This window comes from Populus alba, chromosome 3 (genome assembly GCF_005239225.2).
Source record: "Populus alba chromosome 3, ASM523922v2, whole genome shotgun sequence".
NCBI lineage: Eukaryota > Viridiplantae > Streptophyta > Magnoliopsida > Malpighiales > Salicaceae > Populus > Populus alba.
Genome location: NC_133286.1, coordinates 12,395,734 through 12,419,980, shown reverse-complemented (window position 1 = coordinate 12,419,980; position 24,247 = coordinate 12,395,734). Strand labels below are relative to the sequence as shown.

At 32.4% G+C, this 24,247-nt stretch overlaps 2 protein-coding genes across 2 annotated transcripts; one reads left to right on the top strand and one right to left on the bottom strand.

The window, feature by feature from the left end:
* The first annotated feature begins 2,284 nt into the window (after window positions 1–2,284).
* Window positions 2,285–4,334, top strand: LOC118062950 (protein FIP2). The gene has a single exon (XM_035076844.2). It carries the CDS (start codon window positions 2,644–2,646, stop codon window positions 4,066–4,068), a length of 1,425 nt encoding a protein of 474 aa, XP_034932735.1. The 5' UTR covers window positions 2,285–2,643; the 3' UTR covers window positions 4,069–4,334.
* A 5,945-nt stretch (window positions 4,335–10,279) lies between these two features.
* LOC118062949 (cationic amino acid transporter 6, chloroplastic) lies at window positions 10,280–13,358 on the bottom strand. Its single transcript, XM_035076843.2, has 5 exons — window positions 12,743–13,358; window positions 12,359–12,578; window positions 11,738–12,068; window positions 11,392–11,620; window positions 10,280–11,128 (listed from the first exon to the last, which is right to left on the bottom strand). Exons 1-5 carry the CDS (start codon window positions 13,128–13,130, stop codon window positions 10,575–10,577), a joined length of 1,722 nt encoding a protein of 573 aa, XP_034932734.1. The 5' UTR covers window positions 13,131–13,358; the 3' UTR covers window positions 10,280–10,574.
* Between the last annotated feature and the right edge of the window lie 10,889 nt (window positions 13,359–24,247).

Sequence of the window (24,247 nt, the reverse complement as noted above, 5' to 3'; positions counted from 1 at the left end):
TTTAAAATACACAAATTAATAAAGAAACTAAAAGATTAAGGTTTTCTTGCATCTCTTCTTACAAAATTAATTAACAAAACACTAAAGAAGAATGACTTTTATTGCCCTTTTCTTATAAATTACTATTTATTTGATTTTTCTCACAAAATTATTATTTATTGGAATAATTTTTTTTTCAATCAATATATATTTTTTAATTTTTTTTCTTTTTAATAATATTTTTTTATTGGATTATTTCACTCTCAGGACGGTTTACAAGTTTGACGGGCTAACCTAATTGACTAAGATTTTTTTTTTTACTTAATTTTTTTTTTTCAATTTGATCATTTAATAATAGGTTGATTGAGAATTGGATTTTATGATTTATTTTATTTGCTATTAGGTTATTTCAGCTTCATGACTTGAGAATAATGCTTAATGAGTTAACCCGAGTTGTCTCGGCTTTTTCTTATGTCTTTATTTTTAATTTTTTTTTTTAATTTCATTCTTTAACATCAAATTGGTTAAGAATTAAACTTCATAATCTATTTTAGTTTGTTTTCTATTAAAATATCTTGATCTTATAATTAAGATCACGAGTATTAACATTTTGACCTCTATTAAACAAGTTTTTTTTTTTTTAAATATTATTTTAGTCTCATGACCGGATTGTGAGTTTGACGAATTAATTTAGTTGACTCAATTTTTTTAATTATTTTTTTTAATTCTATCATTTAATATTTCGACCATTATATATAATTTTTTTTGTAAATTTTTAAAATAATCTGGACTATTTTAAATCTTTTTATTTGTTATTTCTTTGTAAGTTCCTTATTTGTTTTTTGTTGATTGAGTCTACTTCTAAAGTTTTATAACTTTTTAAAAATATATTTGTATTGTAGAATTTTTTTTTATTGGTAAAAAAATATTCTAACCCGTAGCACAGCGCTCCAAGACAAATCTAAGTTAATAAACTTAAGAGCCTGTTTGGGGCTGAGTTTCAATCTGTTTTTTTGACAAATTTTGAATTTTTTTTTTAAAAATTGAATGTGGTTTGTACTTTTTGGATCGTTTTGATGTGCTGATATAAAAAATGATTTTTAAAAAATAAAAAAACATTATTAACATGCTTTTCGGCATGAAAAAGCTATTTGAAAAAGCAACAACTATCGCACTTTCCAAACACCTCTAAAAAAACGAAGTCAACGTTCTCTATATATCTTTAAAAAAAAAAAAAAAAAAAAAAAAAAACAGTTTGGAAGGAAAACATTACAAAGTCCAAACTACCTTCCAATTCCAGTCCACTCCCTTCACTCCCCACTCCGCCACTTCTTCCTCTTCCCGTCACCAACACCAAGATGGTCCAATTCCACGAAGACATAATAAACAGACCTCTTAGAAGATCCCACCGGTGGCCTTGTTATCCTTTTCTCCTCTCTTTCCCTCGCCAAACTCCTTAGCGGACTGGAAATCGGTTCTGTGGCATAAAATGCCCAAGTTTTGATTTGATGCAATTATATTAGTGTGTTATGTTGTCAGTCTTTCTGCTTCTGTAAATGGAAAAACATTCTGAGACAATATATTTTGCATTCTTTACGAGGCACTGGATCTTATAAGATGTAAATAGATTTGTTGCCTCCTCTTTGCTCTCTCTCTCTCTCTTCTCTGCACACTCTCTCAGAAGCATCAGGATTTAGGTAAGAGGCCAGCACTTGATTCACTTCAACCTACTGGCGTCAAACTCATACGAGTTTATGGTCCAATTGCACTCGTTTTTACTAGAACAGCACAATGCCTGGAACATTGCATGAATCATATTATTCATCCTTCGCTTTCAGCCATGTCAGTTCCTCTAAGAGGAATGTCTGCAACGCACAAGTTACAAGAGCTTGTCCAAGAAGTAGAAAATTAGAAAGAGATGCAAGGGGTTGTGCCATAGACTCAAATTACGAGGGGAGCAAATTTATAAGTATTTGTTAGCCCTGGGATAGCAGGTGAGAGTGCAAACTCATTCTCTTCCATGCTCATCATCTTGGTTGTATCTTCATTGGCTAAATGCTGCCACCACCGATGGGTGCTCACATGGGGAGCAGGGAGTTGGAATCCATGAACTAACCTCCTTAAGACGGATGGATATAAAGATTATATTACTGTTTTAGAAGGAAGATTTCACCGTAAGGATCCGGTGGTAGCGCGTCTGGATCCAGTTCATTTCGGGTTCAATTTCAAATCCATCAAGCTTTTTAGATAGATAATTTCCCTAACAACATGTTTGTTGTAGGCCCCACTCCAATTGTTCATTTCCGGTCCAAGAAAGAAAACAAAAGGGACCAATTAACTTTTCAACCACTTTACACACCATATGATACCCCACCCCCACCAAAAAGGAGCAGCGATCTGGAAGTGCGTATTCGGCGTGGGTGGCGGCGGAGTTGTTGCCAATTTCTTTTGTTACTATTTGCTACTACTAAAGATTAGTCTGTCTCATTGTGCGCCCCTCCATCCCCCAACCAATCGCACGTCAGGCGGTTGCCCCCTCTTAAACTCCCTCCCCAATCCTCGCAATGCCTTTAACTACAACAATAACCGCCACCAACGACCCATTCTCTCCTCCTTTCCTAACCTACGCCTCTTTTTTCCTCTCCTTATCCTTCACCCATCACCATGTCAACAGCACCATCTTCTGATTTCACCACCAAGCGGGTACCTCCGCCATGCTGGACCCAAGAAGAGTCACTTGCCCTAATCAAAGCCTACCGTGACAAATGGTACTCCGTCAACCGCGGAAACCTCCGCGTCGCCGACTGGGAAGCCGTGGCCGTTGCCGTCCCACTTAAATCGTCCCTCCAGTGCCGCCACAAGATCGAGAAGCTTCGGAAACGGTATCGTGCGGAAAAACAGAAGTGTCTAAAGTACCCAGGTCGGTTTTTTTCTTCTTGGGATTTGTTCCCTTTATTAGATTCAATGGAAATTGGGTCTCTAGGGTCTAAAGTAGAACAAGAAATCGATAAAGGGAATGATGCTGGAGATGGGATTTGTGTAAAAACGTTACGAGATAGGTATTTGCTGACTGCTCAAAAGAATGGGAAAATTAACGGGGATTTGGACCCAGATGAGGTTTTCGATTTGGATCCAGATTTTGCTCTTCGGGCTAGGAAATATAGCAAGGTTGATGGAGGTTTCAGTGTTAGTAAGGATTCGGGAAGTGGGTTTGGTATTAGCTCTGTTGCATTTAGACCTAATGATTATGTTGGAGTTAATGGGAATATTAAGGCTAATGTTGGTTTTAATTGTGATCATGGAGGCGAGGTTGGTTATAAAATGGAAAAAACACAAGGGGATAGGCGCTTTATGCCTCAGGGAGTTAGATTACCGGATCACGGAATGATGGCTGATCATTATGGTTCATATAATAGTGATTTTTCTAAAGGTGTCGATGCCTACAAAGGGTTTCCGCTGAAGTCCTTAGGTGATAGGAATTTGCCGATGCAGGGGCTTAACCCAAAGAACTATAAAAAGATTGATTGGAAGCCCACTCCTGATTTTTGTGATGATGATCATGTGGAGATTGACTATAGAATTGATAAAAGAGATAGGTTTGGCAAAAAAGTTAATGATGGTTGGAGTTCCTCATTTCCAGGGTTTATACCAAATAACTGTGCCAATATTGATGGGAAGTCGAGGTCTGATTCTCGCTATAGGGCTTTGAAGGGGTCTGTGAATGTTGAGACGAATGTCATTGGTGATGGAGTTAGGAGAGAGGCAGATTCAGTTGCGTTGCTGGTGTCAGCAATTGAGCAGGCTACAGAAAGCTTTGTGAAGGTGGAGATGATGAAGATGGATATGGCGATGGAGATTGAGAAAATGAGGATGGAAATGGGGTTGAAGCATAACCAGATGATACTTGAGTCACAGCAACAGATTGTGGATGCACTTGCGAAAGCCATGCTGGAAAAGAAGAAAAGGAGGAAAGTGGAAGTGCTGTCACCCAATTCAAACAGAAATGGATATACTCAAGTTGCTGCAGTGGATTGTGAAAGCATTGGTAAAAGTAGTATAGTAAAAGAAAGCGAAGCTTGTGTCAGCTGATTGTCGGATCAAGCAAGTCATAGTTGTTTTTTTTTTCCTGTTATTTTTCAGGGTGAATCATTTTTTTTTTGTTACTATAAGGAATACATGCAATGATATCTCTTTCTCATCAGTAAATATCAAGAGTTCTACTACAGGAAATATATTTTCCTTTGATCTCAATGAATAGTGTACCTGGTGGGTTTTTGAAGCTGTTTAGTGCATCTATTACCTTGTTCTTGCTGTTCTGATTATGACAAATCTTAATAGATAACTTATTCCAAATATCAACAGCATTTTTCCTTTCTAATTTATGATGTACATGTTGTGCGCCTTCATGTCTCTGATCGTTTGGATCACTGTGTTTATGTTAGCTTAGTGAGCTCAACCAACCACTCATTAGGTTTTTGCTTGGATGATTTCGTTGACTTTTTAACATTGCTAATACGTAATGGGGATCAAATAAACACCCAGTCACGATTACCAATTACTACTTGTTCTTGGGCTTGGTGAAGGTAGAGGATTTGCTGTGAAGTCATTGAACTGGAACCGTGGCTATGGTGAAACAAGATGCTGAATTTCTTCCTTCCTGGGAGCCTCTAAAAGTCCGAGTGCAAGCTACCAAGAGCGGAGACCAGGTTCGATGGCTGACAAAGAATTGGTAATCTTGTAAAATTTAGGTGGTCATTTTCCAATTCTCAAATTTGACCTGCGTGGGAGGATATTGGGTTGTTTTCACCACCAAGCATATTGGTTGGAGGATCAAAGTTCTGCTATCTGCCCTGAGCATATTCATGTCTTGTGTTTGAATCTTGTTTAACGAAGAACGTTACGGACATAATTGTTAATGAGCGAAGACCAGCCGCCCATAAATGGAGTGAGGAGTCATGTTACTTGTATCTTCCATGTATGTATTTTCCACATACTCATGCTCTTTCCCCCCTCTTTTGTCACTTGCGTTTTTTGTTTGTTGTTGCGTTTTCGTTTCCACGATTTGAGCTACATTTCACCTGCGTTAGATTGATCTTTGTGTTTTTGGTTTTATTCAGATATCTTATGCTTGCTTTGTCCTCTTTTTCTCTGCCTTCTTTCTACATTTACTAGAGCAGGGGGGCTCGTATGGGTTGGTGCGCCATTGGATGATTGATTCCTGCTTCCTCTGCTTTGAGTTTTTTTGGCGGGTTTTGGTATTTGATTATTTTAAATACCGAAAAATCAATTTTATGCTTTTTTAAAAACACTTAAAGTTCCGTTCATGGTCTTGGACTATCAAGAAAAAAAGAGTTAAGTTTTATCTTTATATATATATATGTTATTCTACCTTTCTCTTTGGTTATGAAGAAAAAACCGACGCATTGTTCATGTACATGAAATTTACACGTTTGCTTATGTGTTTTTTCCATTCAAACCATTGTAAGCCCTGTTTTCCTTCTCTGAATGTTTATGGTGTTAGGTTTAGAAGAAAGATGCCGTCCGCAACAACAACAACATCATCGTGTAGGTCATAGCAAAATGGTCAGATGGTATTATTAGCATCGATCGGAAATTGCCACATCAACAACCGTATACTGTGCCTTTTTACGAGTAGTATGTAACAACTATATCAGCCATGCTTCGCTTCCAACTTGCATTTTCTTTTCTTTTGCTTTTTAGCAGTGTGAAATATTGATTTGTTGCTCAAGAACACATTTCAACAGAGTTTTGTCTGATAAAATTAATGGAATGTTGTAATTGAAGTTTAATAAAATATTACTGTTCTGCATTCAAGAACTATAAAGCTACGATTTGCAATGACAATCCATTGTTTCTTTTTGGTTTTCCATGAGGAAGTCTTGGCTTATTGTTTTTTTAATCTAAAGAAACATGTGTTTAGAAGAGAGTTTATGAAGTTCATTGTTCAAGTTCGTTAACAGGTTTGCTACTGTTTGGATTTTACCTTATTTTGACTGTTTTATTTTTCTGTTTTTCCTCCTCTTTTCGAAGGTTTGTTCCATTTTCTCTTCTATTTCTAGTCTCTCATTGTTACAGGTCTTTTTTTAGCTCCTAACACAAACTTGCAAGACTCTTTTTGCCGTGTTGTGAGTATATTTTCCAGATCAATTCTGACAATTTGTAACAACTGATCTAGTTTGGAAATTTGAATGATTGAAGTCAAAAAATTCTGTAAAATTGAACAGAACACATATATGTTCAGTTATGATACGAGGAAATATATGTTGTGTGTTGCACCCACCTCCCGCTCATTGTCTTCTTCTTTCTTCAGAATATTGTCTGGAAACTATGCAGACTGGAGCGTTGAACTGAGTAGCTTTTATAGCTAGTTGATGTTTTTGGATCAAGCTTTGATACACCTTATGTATTTGTGCTTACATTTTTTGCAGTAAAATAAAAATAAAAATGATTGGACTTCGATGGTAAGGCCGACAACCTATTTAGCTACTTACTCCACTATGTATGGTCACCATCTCATGCACAAATTTGTCTTTATTTACAGAACAAAGCAATGGTTTTTTGAACCGATATGCTGTCTCTAAATTTAAATTCTATTTTGTATTAGAATTTACTAGTACATTTACCCATATTTTGCTGCTAATTGGACTATTTGAAAAAAAAATTAAAAAAATATTAAGAGTAGGGAGATTTTTTTTTTTTGACAATATCATTCAATCAAATGATTCTAAAATCTGTTAACCTGGTTTTTTGCTTAACTTGAGTTTTTGAATTAAATTACGTGGGAATTGATTTAAAATGAATAATTTCATTTAATGGGTCCAAAAAAAACTTTGATGATTGGTAAAAAAAATGATAGTTTTTTTTTTAAAAAACTTTTAGACAACACTTTTTTTTTTAATACTGAAATGATGTCAGATTGGATTGATCTCGGTCACCTTACAATCTTAGTCATGGGTTTCAATGGATATAATAACTATTTTATATATATATATATATATATTACTTTTATTTATTTTTATGATAAAATTAGATACTTACAAAATCAAGCAACAACCCTAAAAAAGACTCTTATTTGAGATTGTAATTTGTAATAACCCTATATAAAGTAGAAAAACATAAACCATGCATTTCATTTTTCATCCAATCAAATATTGAAGAATAGTAAAATAAATAAATAATTAGAAAAATTAAAGGATAAAAAACTAAATTTTTTTTCTTTCAAATTTAAGTGAATCTGACTGTAATGCTAGCTAAGCTCAAGAGCCTTGAATTTAGTTGCAATATTTGATCCAAAAACTTTAGAAATGGATTTGATTGCACTGCCGTATCTTAAAAGTATGATGATGTTTTAAATGTGGCATGATCTTAGTGATCAAATAGCATCTTCCTTCCGTTATAAACATTAACACAAGATTGGAAGAGGATCTTTGGACTTTTTTGATATTTGATTCTTGATGTGCTACAGATTTCTGACCTGCATGATCATCCCTTGCTCATTAAAATCCTCTCCCCAAGCTCTCATATTCCCACATTAGAGACGACTTTCAAATTTTCATCATTTAGATTTTGAGATCTTAATTGATCACTCACACAGCCCACCCGTGATTTAGGAGCACTACCAACTCTTCCTCTCATGCACCTCTCCACTTGGCATCTATCCTTTTGCTTCTTTTATAAGTCACAACACTGACTTTCGATATCTATCTCTACTGATCTGCTGCTACCCAATCATTTGATCGATGCTAGCTCAAGAACCCTAACGCACTCGCTTATCACACAACAACACTACTATTTGCTCTCACTTCATAAATAGAAACAATCATTATTTCCCCAGGGAAAGATTCTTTGTATAATATTATGAATGTATTTGGAGTTCTTGTGATGCAAATTCTTGCCATCCTACTGGGAATCTCTCTATAAGAAAATGGACACCTTCTTTTGATTTAATATTTTTTCTTTTTTAACAATTGTTTCTTAAGGTGTGGTTTTTGAGGCATGTAAAATCGAAAGGGCAAGGTGCTTGTTTTCTCGAAATAATGATTTTTTTTTTTATTAAAAAAGGGAGATAATTTAACAACCAAGTAACGACAAGGACGAGTTTACAAAAAACAATCCATCTTGATTATCCTCCCTAATTTAAAAGAAATCCAAAGCATAAATAACATGTGAGAGCAATGAAAACATAGGAAAGTGGTGGATGGTGAGGCAGATGATGAGTTGACTTTCTTTCTTTTTTGATATACATTACGCCTCATGACACCCACTTTATGAGATATAATCTATGGGTTAATAATCAGTATATCAAACACTTATATAGGAACTATACATTTTTTTTTTTTTTTATTCGAGGAAACCCCACTTTCCGGAAAGCACACTTTGTGGGTCCAGGTAAGTGAGTAAAACCCCGGCTGTCCCAGACTCTTACAAGAGATGTACGCTCTAACTCGAACTCGAGACCTGTTGTGTAGATCTCAAACCCTTTACCACCACGCTACACCCCTTGGGGACTAGGAACTATACATGCATATATGTAAGATCTTTCTACCATATTTCTTTGCGAGAATAATTTTTTTTTTTAAGAATAATTCGATATATTAAAAGGGTTAACTAAAAGATAGCAAAAAAATAAAATGAATAAAAAAAAAACATAAAAATAGAAAAGATTAGAGAATCATGCACAAAAAAAAAAAACACTAAAAAAAAAAGAAAAAAAGTTAACAGATACATAACCAAAAAAAATATGAGGATTGAAGAAGATGATACACTATATTTAAAGCCTTGATTTAGTATTAGATCAATTTATAATATTTTCAGATCTCGTAATTAAAATAGTGCGAGAAACCATGAATTTGCAAGAATAATTGAAAAGGTGAATATGGACTGATGGCTTCACAAGGACTTGGATAGTGTTCTAATTAATCTGAAACTATTCTTTAGTTATGATTGTTCTTTAGTGTAATTATTTGTTGTTCTATTAGTTTGTGCAAATTTCGTGATATGAGAATTACCCAAAATTCATATTTGATCAACATAATTAGAAATCCCATACTCTAATCCATGCTTGTAATCTGTCTTATATATAGAAGTTCATTTGAATTCTAATAAACTTGTAGACTCATCCAAGAAATTCAAAATATAGGTTGGATGAGTAAACTTGACCATACACGCACATATCCAATTTAAGTTGATAAATTATGAGTTTTTGTAAATTTTAGAAAAGTAAAGAGAGGATGTAAAAGGGGATGAGAGTAAGTGTGTGAGAGAGACAACATTTTTGAAAATAAGAGATAGATATAATTGAGGGAATTACCAACAAAATAACTATATCGATTAATCTTTTTTAGAAAAATTATTTTAGGGAGGAAAGTCTAGAAAAAAAAGAGGAATTGGAGGCGTCTTTTAATTTATCAATATAAAATATTATTGTTTTAAAAAATAATTATGATTCTCAAGATTAAATTAGTTTTTTTTCTGAAATATTTTTAATCATTTCCTATGGAATTATTGATAGAAAAGTTTTAAAAGAAAGATAACAATTGATTTTTCTTCATTAATTCCGTCACAAAATCTTACCTTTTGTTTTCCCTTTCATATAATTTATAAATTAATCAATATGAAGAGAATCGTTTCTTTTTTAGTTTCATTTGAGGCCAACCTAGCCATTAGTCATGTCTTTCAATAATTAATTGTTTGCTTTTTATTTTTCATGCTGTCTCGATACATGTAAAGCATATTCATCTCAAAATACAGTACATGTAACACATAAATCCAATCGGTTTTTGCTTGCGACACTCTTAAGGTTTGAACTATGGTCGAAAAGGAGATAGCAAAACACCCTCATTCGATCAATATTTATCTGGCCAATTCCTTGGATTTTCAAGTTATACCACTCCTTTTATCTTATTTTTCCATTAGGTTGTATGTTGTAATTAATTTTCTTGAGATTAGATTCTCTAATTTCTAGCCATAAGATTTATAAAAATCTCAATTCCTATATCTAGCGTAAGTTTAAATCTTAAGCATGCCTCCATTATAAACAAGAAACTCGAAGGATGAACTAGCTAGTAAATGACAAAATCGAAGAAGCTAGCTGGCTTATACTTTTTCCTAGAGGTTCAGTAATATTGTATTCATCATTACTTACTATGGCCAAAAATGATCTCAATCATCCTCTCCACTAGCTCCTTAAAAGAGTATGTTTTGTCATATATATATATATATATATATATATATATATAGAGGATGGTGGCATCGCCATGGACAGATTGAAGAACAAAGAGAAAGTGCAACCAAACAAACATCAATTAGAGAAAATCTCTCCCACATGCCTTTGTTCCCCCTTTATTTTGGTCATTACCTTTTCTATTGATTTGTCATTCTATATCTTCACGACAAATGACAATTTCCTTTTTCATAATAGGATTTCCATGAAATCTATATACATTGCAACAACCCAAAGAAACTAAAAAGAGTGTTTAAAAGGACAAAAAAAGAGAAAGACAACAGCATAAACGACAACAAAGATGGTTTTATTTATTTATTTTTTGCTGCTGCTGCTGTCGTCGTCGTCGTCGTCATAGCAGCTGAATGTCTAGCTTGCTTTGTTGGATTGATGGGTGTGAGACTTCACCAACACCCACTTCCATCTCTTCTGCTCGATAAGTTGAGTGAACACCGTATAGAACATAAAACAATGTTATCAAACATGCCCATATACCAAACCTTTGGAAGGACGGAATCTTTAGTGATGTCACGAGGAAGACATTAAGGAATATTGATGCTACAGCCGGCCATGGCATGAATGGCACTGACCACTCTTCATTAGCTTGGCAAATGGAAGGTACCATGTATTGAAAGAAGGCTGTGATCGTAACCATGAATCCACCAAATACTGGTAAAACCCACCACTGCTCTTCAAGTTTCCAAGACATAGAGAAGCCAATTGAACAAGAAGAGAGGAGGAAGAGGAACAAGAGGGTTTGTGAAGGAGGGTTGTGGCTAACGATAACATATCGACGATAGATGAGAGCATTTGCCACCAAGTAGAACACCAAGAGTGTGCTGATGGAAATTATATCAACAATTATGCGGAGCTCGGTAAAGAGTGCAATTGAAGCTGTGCAAAGACCTAGAACATAATATCATGAAAACACAAAAGGTTCAGTATACTGTTGGATCTCTATTTCCCTTTCTTTCTATGAAGCCTCTTTTTTTGACTCCTCAATATGAATATTCGGTGCCTAAGATAGAGCCTAGAGAGGCACTGGATGAATTATATAAGAACATGGGCGGGACTTCTCGATCGCCTACTTGAAAATGGGCATATTCTTTATAAGTACTGTTATAACTCGAAGAGGATGCAGATTAAACTGTTTGCAATTAATAACTTACCCAAGAAGAGAGTAGCATTCAAAGGGGTGCCTGTGGAGGGATTCACCTTGGCCAACCAAGAAGGCACAAGCCGGGCCCTTGCAATAACACAAAGGTATCTAGCTTGGCCTAACATGGCAACCAGGAGAGAAGCAACAATTCCCAAGCTTGCTCCGGCCCCAACCACATTGCCCGCCCACTTCCAACCGATCTTTTGGAAAGCGACAGAAAATGATGCATCTTTATCTATCTACAAATTAATTATGATTTGAAGAATACCTAATTGTTAGCATTATTCACTAAAAGAAAACTCTGATGTCTGCTATTTTGACTTAAAACGTATATATATAAAAGATAGATTCATTACCATATTGTAAGGGACCAGAAAACATAAAGATAAGGCCACGAGGCAATATAGCCCGGTGACTATGAGAACAGAACCTGCTATGCCCACTGGAAGGCTTTTTGCAGGGTTTCGGATCTCTTCTGCCATGGTTGAAACCGAGTCATAGCCAATATAGCTGAAATAAACCTTAGCTGCTCCATCAAGAATACCCTTGACACCAAAAGGAGCAAGCCCTCCGGGCTCAACCAAGTTCTTGGCGCTCCCTTTATAGAAACCGGCAATTATAATGAATCCAAAGAAAATCAAATGAAAGACCGTCATAACAAGGTTCAATACTGAGCTTTCCTTTGTACTGCAATCCCAAAAAAAAAAAAATATATCATTTTCAAAATCCCACTAATCATTATTACTTGGAAAAAAAAAATCCAACTAGCATGTTTGTGATGGTTGCAGAACCAATAGCAAATAAATTTTTAAAAAAAACATCAGTTATACTAATTGTAACAAAAACAATATAATATTAAACCTGCCCAAAACGTGTATATATATATATATATATAAACATCAAACACTAGTCACAAAGAAAAGAAAAATAGATATGAAGCAAACAAAACATATAAGGTGATAAGAGATCAAATTAACCTATGGCACAGACAGAGAGTAAGGAGAAGAATAAGAGCCACAGCTGGAAAATCCAACTTATTGTAACCCTCCACTAGTCCATCCACTTCAAATCTCCATGAGTTTGGGTTCTTTCCCACAGCATGGCATAGATATTCCGTGAAAGTTCTTGCAACCGCAGCATTCGACAATACATATTCCATCAGAATGTTTGCCCCGGCAAAATAACCTACAAACTCTCCTGTGTCGTGCCAAAAACATACAAAACATTAGGGAAATTAATAATGTCTATGTGTGTATCTAGAAAAAGAAAGAAACGATTTAAGCATCATTAAAATTATAACGATTGTCTATCAAAGATTAATGTCTAGATTAAGAAAGAGTTGAGTAGTGTATTATTGATACCAAAAGTCACCCTTAGGTAGCTGAAGGCACCCCCGGCAACAGGAATCTGAACAGAGAATTCAGTGTAACATAAAGAAGAAAGAAGAGCTGATATTCCAGCAATGATATAAGAGATAAAAACTGAAGGGCCAGAGATTTCATGGGCCACAAGGCCAGTGGTAACAAAAACTCCAACGCCAAGCATCCCTCCTATTCCAAGAGCTATCAGGTCGTACCACTTGAGTTTCCTCATCATATCTGCACCAGACCTTAGCCTAACCTGGTTAAGTTCCTGGTCAGGAGTCCAAGTAGCTAGCATTCTTTTTCTAAGCCTGTGAGGGGTTTGGGAGAGGGACTGGAGGTAGTTGGAGAAGGAAACGTTTGTGGGTGTGGATCGAATGGTTGCCATGTTGCTAGTGAAAGAAGAGATTGGTGAGAATTGCTTCGGGTGAGGGTTTTTAAATATGAAGTTGAGGGAGGATATAGCGCTAGATTCTTTCGCCAAAGGTTGATGGGAAACCCAAATGGGTGCCCCCAGCTTTATTGAAAATACCTAGTTGTCCATCGAGTTGATGAGAAATGTCTGGTGTGACCTTCACAGGAAGAACAAACATGGCTTTTGAGTGCCCCGAGACCCCGAAGAGGTTGTTCTGTTATGGAAGCATGCAAGAAAAAGGTTAAAAAAGGCTCGACCATTTTGAAAATGAGATTGTTAAGGGGAATCACAATGTGATAAGAAAGGACTAGCTTTGACCTAATCTTTAATAATTTCCACATCAGAAACTTAGAAAAGATGTGACAGACAAGCATCCCCACCTCACACTTTGTTAAAAGCCACTAAAGATTTCTTCTCTGTGGACCTTAGGTAATCGATTCCTCAACAGAATTAATGTCATCGTTGCCAATCATACATTCTCACAGTTTCCATTTAAGTCAAACATGTGCTAGTGCAAAATTGTGCTAGTCAGGTTATTTATAGGAAAACCTGACTATGTGTGTGTGTATATATATATATATATATGTATATATATAGGTATATACCTTGTAGTAGTTATTTATAAGCCTTGTCTTTCGGCAGTAGAGATCATATAATTCTGATTTCATCTTCTTTTAGCTAGTCAGGTTAACGCATCGATTCTACCAAAGTACTATTCTTGGAATTATTTGCTGGAAAATACTTTTAACTTTCAGTAAAAGGAAGAAAAATGGATGGGAAATCGGGAATCATCAGTGCTAGCAGTTCACGAAGTGGAAGGTGGCGCAGGAGTTTATCTTGCTGCACACACTCTCTCTTTAAAGTCTTCTTCTTCTTCTTCTTCTTCTTCTGCTACTATTATTATTTGTTCTAAGCATCAATCACAAGTCAAAAGCCACACTCTTTGGCATTAATCGAATCCAAATATACACAGATTGCTAATTAAGAAACAAAAATTATGAGGCTGGGGTATTTTGCTTCCTCTGGGATCGTTCACTGTCCACTCGGCAGGCCGGTTGACAAGTTTGGAGAACAGTTATGCTCTGATTTAATGACACTTATCCAAATTGCAATGCTAATCGTGCTTTCGAATTGAAATAATGAGAGCCACTAAGTGGATAGTGTTTGCTGAAGATCTTAACAATGGAGGACAGATCTAGGAACCAATTATATTGCTGATTAAAGCACAAAATTCTGGTGTGTTTTTACTTTATCTGTCTCCTTAGTTGTATGTATTAAAGAAATATGTAGTCTGCTCAACAGTCGGATTATCCCTAGATGAAGATCCATCCAGGACCCAACTTGCTTCTCCAACTTGCTCTTTCTCTATGTGAAACACATAGAACTAATTTCACTGGTTTAAACATGATCTATTTTCAAGAGGACATGTCAATACACATTAATTTGTTGGATTTGGGTTAAATTGGAGCATCACAAATCCGAGTCGATCGAAAACCCATTTACGATAGATATATTTTTTTTTAAAAAAAAAAAGACATTATACTGCAAAAATAAAAATGGGATAATCATTTGCATTTATTTGATAAACATCCTTACGATTAAATAGTAATTAAAGTAAACTTAAATGCTAACTAATAGCCACAAATCATGCTATCATATATCCGCTAAAAAATTACTTTTATATATGTGCTAAAAACTTAAAAAATCTGAAGCTAACAAAAAAAAAAAAAAAAGGGCGCCTAAGTTGACTTATGGCAGTCATGAAGCAATCTTCAACAATAATTAAGGAAACTGTATAAGAAATTCTCCACAAAAACTCTTTTATATATCTCTCTAAATAAAATTATTTTGAATAAATGCACGCTCTCTACTTTCTTTAACCTGAGCAATTAGGTTTTTATGCTTGTTTTACAATATTTTTATAAATGAACCACGAGCATTAGCTGGCTTGAGATACGATTTTTTTTTTCCTGCAACTTGATATATATGACTTGAGACATCTACTTGCCTCTTACGCTGATGTGTGGTCCATGAAATATCCAAATTATATATACAGTACTCAACCATTTATCTTTAAACTAATCAAATTAAGGAATTTGGAATCCATCCCATTAATTAATTTACGGTACAGTTAACCGAGATTGTGGTACATTTGGAGCCATTAAGTTGTGATATATATTAATTTATTAAAAACTTTATAATAAGCATATGCACACAAGTGGAGAGGGTCAAGAGAGAGTGGAATTTTTTCCCCAAGCTTTTCAACGTGATTGGTAGATAAGTTGCAAAGAAGGCCCTTTACAATATATTTCTTGAGTGGGTCATCTAAATTTCGTTGACCTCATTCCTCACCTCTCCTTCATAGCCAGGGAGAAAGTTCTTGTGTGTGTGTAAAATGCCAATGGAACCTTCATAATTAAGGTCATATCATATGTGAAAAGTGATTTGTTTAATAATCGGAATGAGACAATTTACTTAAAGAAGGAAGGGAGAATTTGTAAGAGAGTCGCCCATGGCATGAATCTATGAAGAAAACCCATGCTTGTGTTCCTCGGGGGCCATTTACACCCTATTATAAAGGAGTCCAACTTTCATCATTAGATTGTTTATAAAATTCTTAATTTGATCATTGTTCCATAATATATAACTATATATACAATTTTTATCATTTGAATTTAAATAGAAAAAATAACGTCATTATAAAAAAAATAAGATATTTTAAAAAATGCATATTCATTTAAAATTCTAATGGTAGTTGAATTTTGAAAAAAAATACTATAAATTATATCACATGATTTTATTTATCTAAAAAGGATTTAATTAAAAAATAATAAGAGTGCAAATGAAACATATTTTGAATTCTATATTAAAATAAACTTTTAAATTAACCAAAATGATTTGATATTGATTGATATGATGATATCAAAGATATGCTTTTATTTATATTCAACCTGAAAATATGTAATATACATCTTAAATGAAAGTTTATAATATGATTTTTTTTTATTTGATCAAACAATAAAACAATAAACAATAAACATGTTACAAAGGAAAATCTCATTCCAATTTTTTTATTATTGAAAATTAATTGTAAATAAACAATATATTAATTTCTCTCTTTTATCATTTATTTATTTAGTTAAACTATCAACTTTTATTATATAGAAAATATAATAGCGTTGGTGTCCTCACTTCGCAGCAGGCCAAACTATTTCTCTATATAAAAAAAATGATTTGCCAATATTGAATTAGGATTACAAAAAGACATAAGAAGTCGGTTATGATAGATATGTAACAACGCTAATTAAAGCTAAGCCAATACGAGATATCCTGTCAAAATCATGATCTACATCTTGTGACTAGAATAATCCAATTAAAAAATAAAAATAATTATAATTTTTTTAAAAAAAAATATGTTAATTTTTTAAATCTATGACCCGAATCATTAAACTTAAAGCACCCAATTGTAGAAAAATCATGAAATCTAATTCCCAATAAATTAAATATTAAAGGAAGAAATTGAAAAAAATAAAATTAATCATACAAAATAATTTTAAAAAATAAAAATTCAAAGAATAAGGATCAAAATCACTATTACTATTATTATTAGTAAGTAATATCATCATTATCATCATCGTCATTGTTGTTGTCATCATTACCACTACCATTGTTATTACTATTATTACCATTTCTATTATTATTGCTGCAGCTGCTGGTAGTTGTGCTGCAGTTGTTGCTGGTAGTTGTGCTGCAGCTGCTATTATCATTACTATTATTACTAATCACAATTATTGCTAGCATTGCCATGATTAGTAATAATAGTAGTAGCCTATTAGTATTATTTGTATTTCCACAGCTATTACCACATTATTATTATTATTATTATTATCATCATCATCACTACTACTATAAGTATTTTTATTATCATCATTATTCTTCTTCCTCTTGTCCCTCATGTCATCATCATAATGACCATCGTCATCATTATTTAAAAAATAGAAACCATGAACTTGATTTAAATGATATAATTGAAAACTATAAAAATTTTAACAAAAGGGCTAAGGAAAACATTAAGAAATCAAAAGAAGAGTGACGAAATTGAAATCATTATTATTATTGAAAAAAAAAATCATAAACTTGATTTGAAGGATAAAATTAAAATCCATACAAACTTTGACAAAAGGGCAAAGAAAAAAAAAGAAATTGAAAGTGAAAGGACCAAATAAAAAAAATTTATAGGGTAGGAGAGAGAAATGAAGGGGAAAAAAAGGGTCACCAGTGATAAATTGATCATATTTAAATGACACGCACCACTAATAATGAAAGAGAAAACAACGAGGAATAAAATGATACGATGGAAGCTCATTTTTTTTTACCTTTGGGAGTTGTTGCACGTGCTGCCCAAAATACGCGATGGCTCCAATGCACTGGCACATGCACATGCACATGCACAAAACATGCCAACAACTTTTGAAAATATAAATACTATTTAAATATTAAATTACATTACTACCCTCAACCAAACATTCATTTATTGTTTGAGGTAAAAGTTGAAGGTCTTGTCTAGTATAGATGAATGTATCCATTTGAGAGGTTAAAGATTACATATTGCATCCTAAGTAAATTTCTATTGTGTTTTTTTTTATTATTATTATTATTTAAAACATTCATTTATTCAATCTCTATTTAATTCCATGCAGATACTTATTCAACCTAAAAAAAAAAGTTAGAAACAAGACGCGTGTTAAGATTTTGATATGTAAGGATTGTATTGTTGAAGAAATTTTAATTTTTATCTCGTACTATTTCAAGCCTCACTTGAGAACAAGAATTAACCGTGTTCCAAGACATAATTATGATGGGCAAGTTTTATCGAGTGAGAATTTGTCAATATTTTCTCATCTTAGATGACCTTTTATAAGAAAATACAGTGGAGGGAAGATACTCGATACAAAATGAATTCAGTGGGGGGAAGATATTTGATAGAAATTGAATTCAAACATGCACATGATTAGTGTGATTTAACTAAGATGAATTGAGACTTTTTATTCAACAAGTACAATATTAACATGTTTCTATTTTTAAAAAAATTTCTCTTATACTCTTATAAAAACTGATAGATTGAACAATTTTTTTGAAGCAACATTGTCAATTTTTACTATCTCAAAATTCACACCCAACTGAATCTCAAAATTTTCAATTACAAGATGAATAATTTTTTATATGGTTTAAAACACATGTAAACAATACTTAATAATTCTTAACTCTTGTATCTTGTAATACTTAATTTCATTACACATTTCTCTTTAACTATTAATGGTTGTAATCTTGTACTAGGTTTATCAAATGGAAGGCAATGCTAGTGGTAGCTTGAATTTACTATATTTAGGTCTTTTGAAAAAAATCAAGTGTTATAACGAGTATTTTTTTAATTGATATGTCTTTCATATAAAAGAGTATGGTTAGGGTAGAAAAATATATAATATTAAAGTTTGTGTTAAGAGATTAATTTCTAATGAGTTTGAAGTTGATTATTATAAAAAGTTAAAATAGATGATTAAATTTGAATATCATAAAAAGAAAAATAGAGTATTTTTAACCAAATATTATTGGTATGATATCAACAATAGAGAAATCAAAGTAGATCCCAATTATGATTTTGTTGAAATTAATATAAAGGTTAGACTTCGTAACATCGATGATGTCTTTATTTTTTCCAAGCAATGCCAACGAGTTTATTATACATTCATTCTTTCGTTTAGAAAGACTCATTCTAGAGGTGACTAGGTATCCATTATGAAAACTAAACCTAGGAGTCCGAGTTGTGTCCAAGTTGTCCAAGATAGTAATGATGAAGTAACTTCAAGAGATGATTTCTTTCAACTTGATGAGTTAGTTGATCCATATTGAGTTGCTTCATTTGCTACCTTAGAAGAAAATTCAAGTTTTCATGTCTTTGAGAATACTTTTTAATGATGTTAATGCTGAAAAGTTAAATAATATATTGAGAACTAGTGGACATTCAGACGTTGATGAAGAAAATAAGATCGAGAAGCTCCAATTCAATGAAGAAAATTATGATGGACATAGTGATAATGAAATTGAAGAAGAATAAGAAGACAATTATGATTAAAAAGATTTCAAATTGATTTATAAAACATCAACATGTACTGAAATTGACATTAATGTAATTTTTTCAAATGTCGTTGCTTTATAAGAAACTATTGTTAACATAATTGGAACGTTTGTTGTTTTGATTTTATTATTTTATTATTAAATAGAATTGATGTTATTGTATTGTGATTTTACTATATTTTTAGGTTAGATAAATAAAGAATACAAAAATAATAGGGGGGGGGAACTATTTTATACTAATAAAAATATTGATGGAATTGAAATACCAACAGAATTGTTAGACGGACTTAGTCCCTTGAAAAGTTTTAGATAATTAAAAAAAAAGTTACAGGATTTTACCACTGAACATTCTAATCATGAATGAAATTGATAGACTTAGTCTTCCAAAGAGTTTTAGAGAGTTGAGAAAAAGTTATTTGAATTTGCCATTTAAAGTCTAAATCATCAATAAAATTATTGACGGAACTAAATGTCGTTAGGAAATTTTTAGGGGGGTTTGGAAAATTTTGAGGGGTTTTGAAAAAAATTCAATGTTAATTATTGATGGAATTATTAACGAACTGTAAAAATTATTAAATATTCAACTAAATATCAACAATTATATCGGTAATAAATGATGTGTTACTTTTATCTACAGAAATACAATCAGTAATTCCATTGGAGAATAAGCCTAATCAATAATAGATTAGAATCTCTATAAAACCTTTATTTTCTCTCTCACCCTATCCTTTTATCCTTCTTTCTCTCTCTCTCCCCCCCTCTAACTTAGACAACCATGCCAGGAAACCACCAAGAAAAAAGTTATTATTCTTTATCTTCTCCAACTAACGAAAACCAACTTGCTCACCAATCCAACTCAACTTTAACCAAAGATATCTTCTTCAGCCAAAGAACACTAGCAAATTATCTTCTTTTCCAATGATGTTGATAATGTCAGCCTACCTCTTCTTATCATTTTTTCCAGCTCATTGAGTCAAAAAAATTCTGAAGAGGTAAAATGTGTTCCAACTTCTACATTGAAGGTTGATTTCTAAGCTCTTAAATCCTGATATGTTAATCCTATTTTTCATGTTTAATTTGTATCTTAATTGAACATTTTTTACAAAATTCATTGAGGACACTTTGTTTGGTTGATTTAAAGGTTTGAAATGTGATTTGTGAATGATATATGTGTTGTAAGATTATTTTGGATTGATTAAATTAAGTGTGTGATATTAGTGAGATTTTAGTTAATGTTCTAGATGGAATTTATTGATTTAAGTGTATTTATAAAGAAACTTGTTATTGTTCTTAACATTGAGAAAGAAGCATGATATAATGGATGTGATGGTAATTGATTTTTAAAGAACAAGTTCATTTGTTGAATTTGTTTGCATTGTTGATCATTGATGATTTTTTTTGTTTGATTGCAAATTGATATGGTTTGTTGTGAATGATTACATAGTTTATTTTCATAGAAATCTCACCATGTTAGTTATTTTAGGAATTATAATATAATGATCAAATTTAAATACTCGTTGAACACATTGTGAATATCATGGTTATGGTTTCAGTTTGATTGTGGATTGTGTGGATTGATTGTAAAAACTTGAGATATAGCTAATGGGTTATCTAAATAAAATCAATTGGTTAGCGGCGTGTTATTTATGTATATTTATGGATTTTAAAATTTTAGAGAGAGAAAAAGTGAAGCTGAAATTTCTTTGAAATTGGATATAGTGAGTTAATAATATATATATATATATATATATATATAATATATATATATATATATATATATTACTAATTCAAATAGCTTTTCGTATTTTTTCATTTTTAAAAAATTATTTTTGATATCAGCACATGAAAACGATCCAAAAAGTACAAACCGCACTTAATTTTACAAATTTTTGAAATTTTTCATGTTTGACCGCAATGCTGCACATAATATTCCAACGACATTTTGCTATTTTACGGTAGTGTTGCGCCAGTCATGAAACATTCAGGTTGCAGGTGTTGATGTACAGTATCATTCACGATAGGAGACTGTTAAGGATCTACATATTTCAAAAGATCTCTTAGCTTCAACAGTACTAAAGCCATCACACTTGCAGAGCAGTAGACGATCGAGTTGATAAAAAACATTGGCTCAAGTGTTTTTTCTTAGAAAAAAAAAATCCATAAAAGAGAAGTCTATTTTAATTCATTAGTGAACGTACGCATTCACCAAGCATAACCATAACTCTCAAACCTAACTACAGGATTAATAAAATCAATCAATTAATTAAACTTGGTGCGTTTATTAGGATTTTGATAAAAATGAGACTCAAATTTGAGATCTCAATCTTTTTATTCGTGGAAGAATATTACTGAGCTGATTGATGATTTTCAAAGAAATTACCCTTTAAATTTATTGGAGAATAATAATTAACGTTTGGAATTGCCTTGGTAATTAACTTTAGATTTTGTTGCGTGTAGAATCATGTACAAGAAATAGGAAAAGGCATCCGGAGATGACTTGCAAGATGTTTATTAGTTTAACCATTCTGATTAATTGGCATCTTAATTCATACATTTAACCAACAAAATCAAGTGTTGCGTCAGGTAAATATTCTTAATTTGGGCTATTGGCTAGCTAGCTAGGAGTAGAATACATGGTACCTAAACTAGGAATGGAAAGGATTAAGGGGCATGATCAGCACAAGGGTGGGTGCCCTTGTATATTTTATGCATTATTGTTTAGTGAAAAAGGCAAAAAGAAAAAAAAAACACAAAACAAAATCTAATTGCATACATCAGCCACGAGAAAGAAAGAACAACAAACAATAAAAAATGGATGTAGAGAAAATTAATGAAGGTTCATATATCGCAAGAGCCATTAGCGAGTAGAAAAGGTGGCATGGGAAAATCTAGCTTGATGGTGGCCACCACCAATCCAATGGAGACCATAGGCCATGTAATTCTTCATGTTTTAACTCATGACTCGGAAGCTTTTTGTATATAAAATTAATATCATTCTATTCAGAGATAATAGGCATAATAATGAGAGGGTAATTAAAGAAAAAACACATCTAATAAGACCCTGTTTGGAATTATGGTAATGATTGTAGTTAAAAGTGTTTTTCGTTTAGAAATGCATTAAGATAATATATTTTTTAAAAAAATTTATTTTTAATATTAGTACATCAAAACGATCCAAAAATACTAAAAATATATTAATTTTAAGCAAAAATAAATTTAATTTTTTTTAAGAAATACAGGTTGAACCGATTCCAAACACTATCAAAGTTGAGGGGTTTCACGATGTTGGGAGACAAAACTAGCATATAGTTGTTACACTTCATTTATAGTAGAAGCACTTATATTCATCGACCCAAATCTATATTTTTATTTAAAATGATGTATTTAATAATAAGCAATAGCATGTATGGAAAGTAGGTCAATGGCAATTACGAATAAGCTCAGATTCACAACAAACAAAAAGAAAACTCCCCATTATAATTAATAGGCTTGATGTATTCGTCCTTTACACCAATAATTAGGTTGGCTTTTGTAACAATGGAGGGTAAAAACATAGCTCTAGTTAAATAATCAATATCTGGATGATGGTCTGCCATCATTGAAAAGAAAACCTATATATATATATATATATATATATAAATGATCATCTTCTACTTGCGATAAAGATCAAAAGCAAAATAATCATAAAATAATTTTGGCATGATCCACGCGGCACTAAAATCCAATGAGAGGTGGTCTATTTGCGTTTTCTTGCATGGAAAAATAAAACCCTAGTCTTGAATCAAATCAAATGATCTACTAACAAAGTGCCACCATGATCATCACCTCTTAATTTCTCCCATTATATCAGCTTATCTACCAAGAAATTTGAGGACAATGAGAAGACAGACGGCACCACGGATATTGTTAATAAACCATATTGAAAACTTTTTACCAAAAGATCGCATAATAAGACACAGATTTAGGGGGTGGAAAGCACAATTATATAGTTTGAGACATCTAGAATTTATTTCGGCACCCATAATCCAAATCCTTAATTTGTTAAGATTTACCCTTCAACCGACCCTTTTAATTAATAATGAACAAAAACCCATTTATTTCCACCTTTTAACTTGCTTGAAATTGACATCCAAATGGTCCACGTATTACAAGTCAATCATGTTTCATTTTACTGTCCACTTTGTTTTGTTATATCATCATTTATGTTTCTAGCTACTTTGTTTCGATCATTTATGAGGCATGCATATTGTAGGGCAAAAAATGCAAAGTTTAGTTTGATGTGATGTGATGAAGATAGTTATCATGCAATATTAACAGCCGTAATGAAGCTAAACATGTAAACAAAACTGATTTGAGTTTTCCACCATCCACATAAACTACATATATACAATAGTATTAAATATCTAGATGGCCGGTGGCCCGTTTATATATATATATATATATATATATATATTCTAGAAAAACGATGTTAAAGTGTTGCAAACATGATTTAAAGCAAAATAAAATTTCAAGTTATATACCTCAATACTAAAGGATGAATATGAAAAAAATGAAAAAAAAAAAAACCATAATCCAATCCAAGTTAGCATAAAAAACTTGTGACTTAAATTGTGAGGTTAAAACTTTAACATAAAATGCATATAGAAAAAATTAAAGAAAATAAATATTTAATAAACTTAAAATTAAAGATTGAAATTGAGAAAAAAAAAAGATGTATAAAAAGATAGAAAAAGAATATTGATGTCAGTCCAGGCTAACATCTCATACTCGTGACCTAAGTCATGAGATGAGGTTGATCGCTTAAAAAAAGTAACAAAACTCATTCTTCAACAATTAAAGGAAGGTCGAGGCTGAAAATCAAAAATGAAAATCAATTTAAAAGGGATAAAAGAACAATTAAAAAAATGAAGAGTAAATTTGACATAAAAAAAATATATAAAAGCCTTAAGTTAATC